This window comes from Cynoglossus semilaevis, chromosome 10 (genome assembly GCF_000523025.1).
Source record: "Cynoglossus semilaevis isolate Cse_v1.0 chromosome 10, Cse_v1.0, whole genome shotgun sequence".
In the NCBI taxonomy this organism is placed as follows: domain Eukaryota; kingdom Metazoa; phylum Chordata; class Actinopteri; order Pleuronectiformes; family Cynoglossidae; genus Cynoglossus; species Cynoglossus semilaevis.
Genome location: NC_024316.1, coordinates 3,803,815 through 3,816,420, shown reverse-complemented (window position 1 = coordinate 3,816,420; position 12,606 = coordinate 3,803,815). Strand labels below are relative to the sequence as shown.

General features: G+C 40.6%; 2 protein-coding genes across 3 annotated transcripts in view; both read left to right on the top strand.

The window, feature by feature from the left end:
• On the top strand, positions 1 to 6,168 carry LOC103384642 (intermediate filament protein ON3-like). Its single transcript, XM_008318228.3, has 8 exons — positions 1 to 562; positions 2,049 to 2,257; positions 2,843 to 2,903; positions 3,601 to 3,696; positions 3,852 to 4,016; positions 4,217 to 4,342; positions 4,416 to 4,680; positions 5,287 to 6,168. Exons 1-8 carry the CDS (start codon positions 122 to 124, stop codon positions 5,562 to 5,564), a joined length of 1,641 nt encoding a protein of 546 aa, XP_008316450.1. The 5' UTR covers positions 1 to 121; the 3' UTR covers positions 5,565 to 6,168.
• Positions 6,169 to 9,166: 2,998 nt separating this feature from the next.
• The window catches only part of b4galt3 (UDP-Gal:betaGlcNAc beta 1,4- galactosyltransferase, polypeptide 3), a 13,020-nt gene continuing 9,580 nt past the window's right edge, over positions 9,167 to 12,606 (top strand). Inside the window, exons 1-3 of one of the 2 annotated variants that reach the window (XM_008318230.3) lie at positions 9,167 to 9,472; positions 11,073 to 11,558; positions 12,124 to 12,359. In XM_008318230.3, the coding sequence (XP_008316452.1) occupies positions 11,273 to 11,558; positions 12,124 to 12,359 (522 nt within the window). In that variant the 5' untranslated portion in view covers positions 9,167 to 9,472; positions 11,073 to 11,272. Of the gene's footprint in view, positions 9,473 to 10,403; positions 10,798 to 11,072; positions 11,559 to 12,123; positions 12,360 to 12,606 lie in introns of those variants that run through there. The other variant, XM_025059518.1, reaches the window with a different exon arrangement.

Below are 12,606 nucleotides of genomic sequence, written 5' to 3'. Positions count from 1 at the left end.
TCTGTTCTACCCACTCTGGTCTCTCCCCCTCTACCTGCCTGCCTTGCCAACCGAGTAGTTCGGTTTGATCTTTCCAGGCTTGTTTCATTCCGAAGAGAAAAGTTACCACCAGGTGAACAGAATGTCCTCCTACAAGACCAGCTCTTACAGCGTGAGGTCCTCCTCTGCACCCAGGAACTTCAGCAGTTTATCCTACACTGGACCAGGCAGTATGTCCCGCAGAAGTTACAGTGTCAAGAGCGCCTACGGAGGAGGCAACAGAGGGTTCGGAGGTGCAGGAGCTGGAATCACCAGCTCCTCTGCCTACAGTTTGAGCTCCGGCATGGGCGGCGGTGCAGGTATGGGAATGGGAATGGGAATGGGATTAGGAATGGGCTCTAGCATGGGGGGAGGCTACGGTGGTGGCATGGGCGCCCAGGCACCCATCACTGCTGTGACTGTGAACAAGAGCCTGCTGGCCCCCCTGAACCTGGCCATTGACCCCGCCATCCAAGTGGTTCGCACCCAGGAGAAGGAGCAGATGAAGAGCCTCAACAACCGCTTCGCCTCCTTCATTGATAAGGTAAGAAGCAGAAGAGTTCAAAAGTCCACAAGACCCGGCATGTATTCATTCAAAGTCAGGAAAACTGGTTTCTGAAACTCTCCTTCTCCTTTGCCTTGAGCTCTTCCTCTTTATTCCAGCCACACAAAAGTTTGCTTGATTCAGCTTTGAAACAGTTTGACATTGTTATGTAACGTTTGATAGTGAGGCCATATGTTTACCACATGTCACCAAACGCTGATTTCCACTGAAACTTGATTTACTGCCTTTGCACGAATGCAGAAATGATTAAACCTCAGGGCATGGTCTGTGCTCGACGTGCTGGCCGCCGTTCAGTGGTTGTGGTGATGAAAAACAGACGTGGAGAAAAGGAGAGACAAAGACTGGCAAAAAAGAAAGACAGAGAGAGAGAGAAGGGTGTGTCAGGACACAGTTTGGGGCTTGTGATACCAGTTACCTTGGGACTGGCCCCTCCCTCAGCTGGGGTGTGGCTGAATCTGCAGCACTGGTGGCCCACACCCCTCCCCATTGACACACATGCAAAACACAAACGCAGCCAATGTGTCATTCTTTCATGACAGTACGCTCTTTTTTGCAGTGACACAAAAAACCAGACTCTACTGGGCGTGTGCACACGACACTAACTCATAATCCACTCCACTGACACAAAGTTGCCGTGCCTTTGTATTTGGAGAAACTCACACAAGTGTCTTTGTCTTCACCAACGGCCTCGGCGGACAGTTAATATTTTAGAAGCTGCATCAGTTTCATGTTCTGGTCCTTTCCTGGCTGCGTCACAGCTCTCCTTCTCACGCTCTACGTGGATGAACACACACACACGCACAGATGACAAGCTCTTGTTGTAGATGAACTTCAGTTTAGCTTAAAAAAAAGCAGAGGTTCACGGTTGGAAATGAAGCGAGTGGTTTAAGGGTGAACTTCATTGTGTTTCAGATCAACTTTCAAACCACCTGTTCCTCTTCTACCTTCCACAATCTCCCTCCTCCTCCTCCTCCTCCTCTACTACTAAGCTAAAAGGCCTTCATGTTCCACACTCCTGTTTTGTTTTTTCCAACTCTACCCCCGTCACACCTCGGCTCTGTTAAATATTTACTCTCCCGCATTGGCCTGCGGATGTAACCTCCACCGGCAACACCGCCCTCCTCGCGTCTCTGTGTGCATCTCTCATTCATATTTGACTTCCCTCGCAGCACAAAAACAGGAAGGAATGCAATGAGACACGGGGGTTAACTTGTTCCTTTCCTCCATGTCTGGATATTTCCAGCGTGGACTAGCATTCAGGCAGAGCGCGTCATACGGGCCTTGCTTTTCATTTGGCGAAACAATGACGGCAATCGGAATTCTCGTGAACTTTGCAAATCACCAAATATGGATGAGAACAACAAGAGAAGTCATAAAATGATAATTATGGGTTAGTCAAATTAAAGCCTCGGTTACGTTGTCCCTTTTTTTTCTCCCCTTCTCATCTCATCTGTGTTGCCTTCAGGTGCGCTTCCTGGAGCAGCAGAACAAAATGCTGGAGACCAAGTGGAACCTGCTGCAGGGACAGACCACCACGCGCTCCAACATCGACGCCATGTTTGAGGCCTACATCTCCAACCTGCGCCGACAGCTGGACAGTCTGGGCAACGACAAGATGAAGCTGGAGTCTGATCTGCACAACATGCAGGGCCTGGTGGAGGACTTCAAGAACAAGTGAGTCTGAACGAGGGCTTACAGTGGGATCTTTAGGGTTGCATCAATACGTCCCTCTCCCATGTGGAGACTGAAGAGCCTTTTTAATGATTGCTGGGATGTTTTCAAGTTTCATATCTGTGCTTCGGGACAGTTTTTGGGCTAAAGTACTCCTCCCTACATCTGTCCGCTGCCTTGCGTCACATTAACTCCAGGGAATTACAGCACGGAACAAGCATGTTCTGAGCAAAGATTATGTTACATTTGACTGGAGGACATAAAAACCTACTTGAATGCATGCGAATGCACATCAGCAACACAGCTGTCTGTATTTGGAACGTGCATGTCCTCCCCTGTAGAATGGATAGGCGCTCACGTAGCTGTTAGTCAGCTACAGACAGAGCTGAGGGGAAAATGTCAGTAACACGTTTCAGGTTTTGGACCTGAGTTAACAATACAGGCAGTGTGACGTAAACTGACCTAAGAGAGCTAAGAAGTGGACTAACTGTGCCTCCTAGTGTTGCATCAGGGTATAGTCCCTGGACAGAGGAGATGTGGCGGTTCTTAAAGGAACCAAACTAATGATTTTATTCTTTTTTTTTTTAGGTATGAAGATGAAATCAACAAGCGCACAGAATGTGAGAATGACTTTGTCCTCATCAAGAAGGTGAGAATCCAAATGATTTCAATTTCACTTCACCTGAAGAAAACTCAACAGTGTTATATTTTACAATTGGTAAAATCCTCTCTGGGGATTGCGGTGTATTCCGTAATACTTAAGGATACTCATTAACTTACAGCATTTTATTTACATTTACAGTTGTAAAAAATTGAAAACAAACAGTTTTTGACAGATTACCACAAAACGATTGAACTGTTTCACGCATCTTGAAGACACAACATGACGGGAAACATCAGGAAGCTAAATCTATCAAGCTAAACTTTGGTTTAAATTAGCTAAAACTTAGACAGGGAAACAAATAAAAACATACCAGATGTTTGAACTACATCTTTAAAAAACAAAGATATAAAAATGACTATTGACCTGTAATGTTAAAGTGAAATATATCAGTAAACATTAAACCAGAAGTTACCCATTGGTTAGCCACAAAAGTAAGCTAAAACGAGTACCAAAAACAAAACATGTAGCAAGTAGCTTAGCATTAATTAGCTACATGAATTATTTGTTACAATAATATTAATTTTGTTATAGCATTAAGAAAACAAAAACACTAAAAAGGTCTAAAATGTAAAAAAAAACAAAATACTTCTTAAACAGGTATAAATGGTAATCTAAAGAAGGTCTTGGCTAAGTCTTTCAATGTCACTATACTATAGTCTAACCAACACTTTTCTGCTCCCAGGATGTTGATGAGGCCTACATGAATAAGGTTGAACTGGAGGCCAAGCTGGAGAGTCTGACAGACGAGATCAACTTCCTCAGGTCAATCTACGAGGAGGTACGATACCAAAAACCAGCCAGTTAGCAACCTCAGGCTACAGACTTACCCACGAGACTTTCAAAACCACAAAAGTAGATCGATATGATTCTGAAATAGAAGATAGTGATGTTTGACATTTTGTGTCTCTTTCTTTTTACTTCTGTCCCCTTCAGGAACTGCGTGAGCTCCAGAGCCAAATCAAGGACACATCAGTTATTGTGGAGATGGACAACAGCCGTAACCTGGACATGGACTCTATTGTGGCTGAAGTTAAGGCACAGTATGAGGACATCGCCAACCGTAGTCGCGCTGAAGCAGAGACATGGTACAGGACCAAGGTAATGGATAAACACTCCTGAGTTTGGACCTTTGTTTACAATAAATATTAGTTGTTATCTAGAGAATTTAAGTTGGAAAAACTGATTTTGGCAATTTTTTTTTTTAAATTTAGTTTGAAAAGATACAGACATCTGCTAGCAGATACGGAAATTTAAGTTTGAAAAAACTGATTTTGGCAATTTTTTAAAAAAAAATTTAGTTTGAGGAGATACAGACATCTGCTAGCAGATACGGAGACGACCTGAGATCCACCAAGACAGAGATCGCCGACCTGAACCGCATGATCCAGAGGCTGACAGCAGAGATTGATTCCGTCAAGGGACAGGTATGAATCAAGTTGAAAAAGTAAATGATTGGTTCATGAGGACAAACCTAATAAAAAAAAAATCGTTCCCCAGCGTGCAAACCTGGAGTCTCAAATTGCCGAGGCTGAAGAACGCGGCGAAATGGCAGTGAAGGACGCCAAAGCCCGCATCAAGGACCTGGAAGACGCTCTGCAGAGGGCAAAACAAGACATGGCCCGTCAGATCAGAGAGTACCAGGACCTGATGAATGTCAAGCTGGCTCTGGACATTGAAATCGCCACCTACAGGAAACTGCTGGAGGGCGAGGAAGACAGACTGGCAACTGGCATCAAGTCCATCAACATCTCCCAACAGAGCAGTAAGTCACCTACATTACAAATAAGTGTAAGAGTCTGCACTTGGACTTGCTTCAGTTTCTTGAAAACATCAGACACTCATCCAACAGGCTAAAGCAGGGCTGTCAAACATATGGCCCGCAGACCAAAATCGTCCCACTAGGGGCATTAATTCGGTCCGCTTGATGAATTTTGAGAGTAAAAAAATACACAAACGTCATGTCTGTGATGCTTTGTGAAATTACATTTTATTCAATAGGAATATTTTTTCCTACATACTTGTACTTCTTTGCTTAAAAAACAAAAAACAAAACATCGTACTGGTCCGGCTAACCTGACATCTAACCAGGAAAGTAAGAGAAGTTTCTCTAATTTCTTGAGCTTTGTAGATGATGTTTTACTTCTAACCAAGGAGGGTGACATGTAAATAGACTCCATCAAGTCCAGTGACAGTTCTCCATTATGTGTGTCATTTCTAACTTTGGTAGTTTAATCATGGGTTTGAGATTTTTGACGTTTGACTTCTCACCGAAAGCGCTAAAAGATAAATAGTCTTCTAGAAACCCCCCAAAAAGTCTACAAAACTTCTTTTGCAGATTTTACAGTGCAAAGTTTGTTTCTGTCAACAGCAAGCTACGGTGGTGGATACCCCATGGACAAGAGCAGCTACTCTGGCAACTACTCTAGCGGCTACAGCAGTGGCTACGGCGGTGGCTATGGGAGCGGCTTCAGCAGCAGCGGCGGCGGTTACAGCAGTGGCGGATACAGCAGCAGCGCGGGCGGTTTCAGCGGCGGCAGCTCCGGTGGCTACAGCACCACCCAGTCCAAGAAGAACGTCGTCATCAAAATGATCGAGACCAGGGACGGCAGAGTGGTGTCCGAGTCCTCCGAAGTCATCGAGGATTGAGCTGTCTAGTTTGTAGAAGTGTTAGCTGCCCGTCTGCTTTGAACCTCTCCTCTCCTCTGGTAGTTTTGTACTCACAATTCACCCCCAAACTGTCTGTAACACCAACCAATTTTGAAGTAAAATGCTTGTACCAGCCTCCCTCGGACAAAGTCTTAACCTGTTTTTTTTTCCACAAACACTACCAAAGATCTTAAAGGGACCAAAGAATTGATCACCTGATAGCCTGAAGTCTTGCTGTTTTCGCTCAATCAGTTTTATGATAGAATGACACAAAAAAAAATTAAAAAAAAATTGCATTAGTAGAAAGAACGAAACGCTTCCTCGACCCCAGGCAACAGCTGTTGCCATAAAGGGTTGTTGTCTCTCCAACTGTGGACTGTGGTGTTGTCAGCGGAATGTGAATGTACTAAAGCAGTGCTCCACTGATGTTAAGGTTAAACTCCTGTCTTAAATCACCTGCCACAGTAGGTAGTGCATGTCTTTCCTGTGCGTGTCGTGTAACTGAACTGATCCAAGCCTTAGGAGGCTGCCCACTCTTCAACTCTTGTCCCAAGGTGCTGTTTTTTGCTACCAAACCAAATAAAATGTGTTTACTGAAAGAAAATGCTTTGATTTTACTTAAATATTTGGTTAGTGCCTAAGTAGCGGTGGGGTGCTGTGTATTTATCAGCAAGGCCTTCAGTGGTGTCCTGCCTGAATAAATAATAACATATCTTAAGGACGTCAAATGTAATATAACGAGTCATTCTATCCAGGCTAATTCATGTAGCCATATTAATGCTAATACTAAAGCAACAAACCCATAAAGCACAATTCAGCCACAGCTAAGACCTAATGTACATCAAAAAACATTCAACAATATAAAATTACAATATTATTAAAAATAAAAGATGTATTTGCTCACCAAAACTTCTAATTAGTCGGACACAAAATCCTCCTCTCTCCGCTTAAGATGAGTTCAATTGCTCTAACAAGAAGTCCTTTTCCATCTCCATCCCTTCTAATGCTAAAGTCATCGCATTTATGGCAAACGCATTAATTAGCTTCAGGCTGAGAACGTCCGCTTGACAGTGAACACAAAGAAAGCTTAATATTTGAGCACGCAGGTCGCTAGGTGCATTTTGTTAGACTTTATGTTCTTCGACCATTTAATCCAGGCATGGGCAAACTAAGTCCCGGGGGCCGGATGCAGCCCGTACAGCTTTTTAATCCGGCCGGGCAAAGTTTTCCAAATTATATAATTTATTTATATTATATCATTATACTTCTGCATTTTCCCTGCAATACCCACATTTTCCCAATAGATGGCATAGAAAATGATTGATTTGATGATGAAAATGAGCATTTTAGCCTTTATGCATGATTTTTACATGTAATTTATCTTGATGCTTTAAGGCTTTGTTTAATGCCAACTCAAAATCTGATTGGCTAAACTTATTGCCATTCAATTTAGGCTCCCAGGTCCTGCACTACTGATTCTGAAGGCCTTAGGCCCCACCCTGGCAACACATGAGGCTGAAACAGAGCAGAGATGAGTTCAGGCCAGCACAGAAGGCCTTGCTGGTCTTGATGGCACGCTACTGCTAAGTAGCAATTTCACTGTCTAGAAGACTAAGACCACGTGTGGCCTTTGTCCAGACGAAAATAAATAATACGGTCATCAAGGGATTTTCACAGTCCTGCAGTAGACTTTTACAAAACATCTTAAAAAACTAAGGTGACACGGATCACAAGATGACCAAATTCAAAAAATGTGGGTCATACGGGTTGTTGGGATCGGACAATACCACTGTTGTCAAATCCAACATTTAAAGAAGATTAGATTTTTCTAAATTACTGACTTGTTAATGCTGGGTCCTGACCCAATAATACATCACAGGGTTTCATTCAGTGATTCATTTGACTGGATAACAACATTTGTACCAGTTTTCTCCAGTCTTGCAGAGAGTCACTTCCTACTCAGTCTGACTTTTTCTACTTCTATGTCATCGCCTACATTGAATATCTTGCCTCCCCCACGTCTCGCCTCAACTGTAACTGGTTTTTCATGAAAAGAGTATTTTACTGAACTTCATGGGTAACACATAGTGCATTGATGTAAGAAGTGTTTTGGGAAAGAAAGATCAACTTCAACCTGAAGTTTGTAACAAAATCTGTACAGAATTGAGGCTGTTGACCCAAGATCAAGATAAAACTAAAGTTAGGAATGGTTTCATCAAAACATTTCCATAGGAAGATATATTAAAAATGTAAGAAAGATGTCTCATTCAAAGGTGCATTACATACCAATTAACTCATATTTGAAAAACAAACCACAGTAAATGAAAATCAATCCTTTTGTGTGTTTTTATTGTGGTTTTATCAATGGTAGCACAATTTATTTTATTTTATTTTATTTTATTTTATTTTATTTTATTTTATTTTATTTTATTTTATTTTATTTTATTTTATTTTATTTTATTTTATTTTATTTTATTTTATTTTATTTTATTTTATTTGTGTATGTATCGACTCGTTTCACTTTTTGACATATGTCTCCCTCTTCTGGTCAATCTTTTTCTTTGCACCTTCTGAGTTCCGTCTTTTACTGCTGCCTGGCACAGATCACGGATCATCACTATCACAATGTTATCTTTTGCCTTGTTTACTCAGGTCAATTTTATTACTTAAATTGTAATAATAGATTTAAGCACACACTACATAACCTTTTACACTCTTTACATATTTACAAAAAAACAAACCCTTGAAATACATGACTAAAAACAGACTAGTTGCAGCTAACGTTTTTGTTGTTGTGTGTAATTGGCGATTACACACAACAACGGTCTGACACAGAAACACAGACTATATAACTCACTATTCCTTGTGTATTCCATCCTCTCTTTTTGATTTGTTTTGTTCACAGTGGACTCAGAAATCAACTTACACTAAATAATTCCATTTGCTTTCAGCTGTTACCTTTCATGCACTGACAGATTTTTGTACCAATTTGCCACGCCAACTGTCCCCAACTGGTGCACACTTCAACTATATAATCAAGGGGGAAAATCTGGCCAAAATCTTGTAATGTGTCCTCAGCTTTAGTGGGAAATCTGCTTGATGGTTTTGGAGCCAAGAAAAACAAGAGGAAGACAGAGTAACCTTGTCTCTACAAGAAAAGAAAAAAAATTCAAACAATCCCATTTGTTGAGTAAAGGTTGTAATCCGGTTGTAATTCTGTATGAATATACGGAATAACTTATGCTTTCCATGTTATCTTAGCATGCAGTTTTTGTCTTTAGAAAACATAAAACAATTATAAATATGTATTATAAACCCCAGTAATTGCGTGAGTTTATTTCTTGGGAAGTGGTATTTAATGTTTTATAGACTTCACTTTTGGGGCAGTTGATTACGTGGATTGTACAAATGTAATATACAGCACCAGCAAGGGTTTTATTAATGCCATAAGTCAACATGTAACACATATTACATGGACTATATTTTATACATAGTAATATTAATTATATAATTGATTGACAATGAGAAAATACCACATATATGATAAGCTACAATTTTCTCCTGTTTTTCTTTTTTTCTTTCTTAGCAATGATTTTACGTCACCACGCAACGCCCTGTTGGGTGTTACGTCAAGACGCAACAAAGGCTGCCGCTGCATCTTCTGTTTGTGTTGTTTTGTTTGAGTCTGATTCCATTCGACTGATGCGGCGATGCCGCTGTGTGTAAACAGCTGTTTGGTGAATAGTCTCTCGGAGGAGAGGGTATTCTTGTAATTTTTGATTATTATGAAGAGGAGAAAGAGGAGAATCGAGGAGGAGATTTCCCTTTCACTCGGTGACTGCGGCCCGTGGATTGTAAGAGCAAGCAGAGCCTGGTGCTGAATTTAGTGAGTCCGCAGGGATGCGCTGGTGAGTCGGTGCTCCACCTCTTCTAGTGCTGCTGCTAAAGCTAGTGTTGCTGCGCAGATAATTACATCCATAAAGGAAATAAATAACCTGGAATCGAGCAGAAATGCGCATTTATACAGACATTGTGCATCACTATGAAAGCACAATCATTAACACTGGCCTGATAAGGAGTAGAAGCTAACGAACAGTACTTAAACTACGTTTAGTCTAATTGGTCTGAAAAACTTTTTGTTTTGCTTTTACAAAATTACATTAAAAATCTACAAACTAAGAAATAGGAGAAGAAATTTAAAGTGAAAGCAATAGATTTAAATAGCTTAGTTATTTTGCCTGTTTTAACTATCTTTAGTCTAGTCTTTGACATTTTTAAAATCTCTATTTCCTACGATGCTCAATCTGTAGAGAACGAGTAGTTCCGGTCACTATAGAACCTGATTAACCGCTGATTACCAGGTGCATTGTATCTTGTTGACTTGAGGCTTAAACAGCTGCTTTGCTAAAGTAAACTTCTAAGCTAACACAGGAGCTGTAGTTTATATTAGCTATAATAGCTCTTATCTTTTTTTTGTCTCTTGCTTCTCTTCTTAAAAAGGTTTTATTTTGTATTAGTAGTTCATTTTATTTTGTTTATTTTGTCATTTCCTAGCATTGTTTTCTGTTAAATCAAATGTAACCGTTATGCTACACCTCTTGGTTAGTTCTGCTGAACTTCTAATTGAAGTCTGAAATTTTTTGGCAAAGTTAGTGCTACGTTCTGGCTGAATGCTAGCTATTTCTATTCCAATTTTAGATACATATAATTAGATATCTTAACGGATTTTGGATTCATCTAGAAAATGTCGCTATATTTGTAACTAATTAGCTTTTGAAGAATAATTATTTAGTTGCTCCTGGTTACTTTTTAGTTTTCTTTGCTAACTTTTAGCAGTTTTGTGGTAGCATTACATTCATAATCATATTTCCTATATTTATAACAGAAATAACCTACCTATTTATATAATATCTCAGTTTTCTTTAACTCCTGTCTAAATTTAACTATTTGTTTAACTTCTATGGCCTAATATTTTCAGGGACAGGGCGTGTTGACAGTTCATTGAGGGCAACATAAAGACATGGAATTGTGGAAGAAAACTAGATAAGGTTAAACTCTTTAGGAATTCATTACACAGAATCACAAACAACTCTGCTGAACTTCTAATTGAAGTCTGAAAAATTACTAACTTGTGGTTGCTATGATTGGATTAGCAGATAATATAGGTACAAATGTTAGTTTTATGTTCATAAAGACTAGACCCTGTGTGAATGAGCATTGATCACAGACAAAGGTGATAACACTTATCTTAATCCTAAATTTCTCTTTTATTTTATGATCACGTTATTTCATGTTTTATTTTATTTGTTCGTGTATAGATTATCAGAAATATTGCTGTATCTTGATATTACCACCATTCTGTGATTCCTTATCTGTAGTAGTATTAGCATTAACAAAACATTATATTTGTCAAGAATAACGTACAGTTTTCCCACACCTGTGGACTGCAGGGAAGCGGTGATGATGGCGGTGCTAACTGACTTTCAACACTTCTCTTTTCACTTACAGATGGATCTTCCACACATGGTTAGTTGATCCTGCAGCTATCCCTGCTGGCCCCACCCCCTGCCGCTCTGCCTTACCCCAACGTATACTCTATCCTAAAGCTCCTGGTTGCTCCGTCCCCTAGGCATTTCTAGCTCCTCCTGTTTGCTTTCTTGTCACCTGGATATTTTATCTTGGTGGACTCTGAACATCTTGACTCTGCCATGGCGTACTGTGGACGCTCTCTGGACTACCCATGCACTCTAGCTTTGTTGGTTGGTTTCCAGTTTGCCTTTGTCCTTTATTTTTCCCTGGGGGGGTTTAAAGGTTTGGTTTCCGTGTTGGTTCATCCCACGGAGCAGGAGTTTGATTATTCCAGACCTCATGATGTCTACACCAACCTCACTAACCATTTTGGAGTGCTTCCACTTCCACCTCGGAACATTGGGACTGGACCTCCTGGCACTGGACTACCACTAAGAGAGTGCCAGTTTCCGTCACCACTTCTGGGTAAGGAGACTTAAATGACAGTTAAGAATGCTTACTTCCTTACCCATGAGATTGTTACTTTTTAAAATGTCATGCAATGTGTTGCTGGAAGAGTCAGTCATCAGTTGTGCAAAAAAAAGTGGTTGCAAAAATGTCGAACACCACAGGTTCCCCTGGTTTAGACATTTTATACAACCACACAACGTTTCTGAGGGGTAAAGTTTCCTCTTTAGTTCTGTTTCTCTTTCATTTAGTTCTGTTTCAGTTCTGTTTCCTAAAGAAATCACAACATTTTGCATAAACATAAATTAAAGCAGATTCTCTTCTGATCTTCAGGTCTTTATAAGATGCACTTTAATTTAAGTGGCAAAGGTGGAACCCAAAGTCCTATCCATCCTCAACCTCAACTTAAGCAGACATTTTTTGGGGTTGCAAACACATTTTTGCCCCAACTATGGTGCAGCAGCCTTTTTTTTTTTTTTTTTTTTTTTTTTTTTAGGATTAGTTGGAATGTTGACACCTTAATGAGTGTGTGGATTTCCTCCTCATCTCCTGTTTGTCTTTCCTCCTGCCTCTCTTTTTCCAGTTGGACCAGTGTATGTCCATCTTTCTTCCCCTCTGACTCTGGATCAGATTAGAAAGAGGAATCCCTTAGTGACGCCAGGAGGGCGGTACCGGCCTCCAGACTGTGAACCCAGGCACCACACAGCAATAGTGGTACCGTACCGGAACCGCCAATCCCACCTGAGAACCCTGCTCTACCATCTTCATCCATTTCTGCAGAGACAGCAGATTCACTACAGCATCTATGTCATACAACAGGTGAAGTCTTTAAGAAATCATGTTATGATTACAAGCCATGTCTCGCTATTTGCATGCTACCCACTGGCTGTTTTTTTTTTTTGCTGACATTGAAGTTTATTATTACTTGGGCTGTAATGATACACAGGAGTCACTGTGTATTATGTATTCACAGTAATGACATCACAGTGACATACATTGTCAGAAAAGTAGACAGAAAATGGAAAGAAAGGAAAAAACGTTAGAATCTTTGATATTTATTAAAAGC

Coding starts and splice junctions, on each gene's coding strand:
- LOC103384642 (XM_008318228.3), top strand. CDS start 122: ATGTCCTCCTACAAGACCAGCTCTTACAGCGTGAGGTCCTCCTCTGCA. Junction 563..2,048: donor TCGCCTCCTTCATTGATAAG/GTAAGAAGCAGA, acceptor TGTTGCCTTCAG/GTGCGCTTCCTGGAGCAGCA. Junction 4,343..4,415: donor TTGATTCCGTCAAGGGACAG/GTATGAATCAAG, acceptor ATCGTTCCCCAG/CGTGCAAACCTGGAGTCTCA.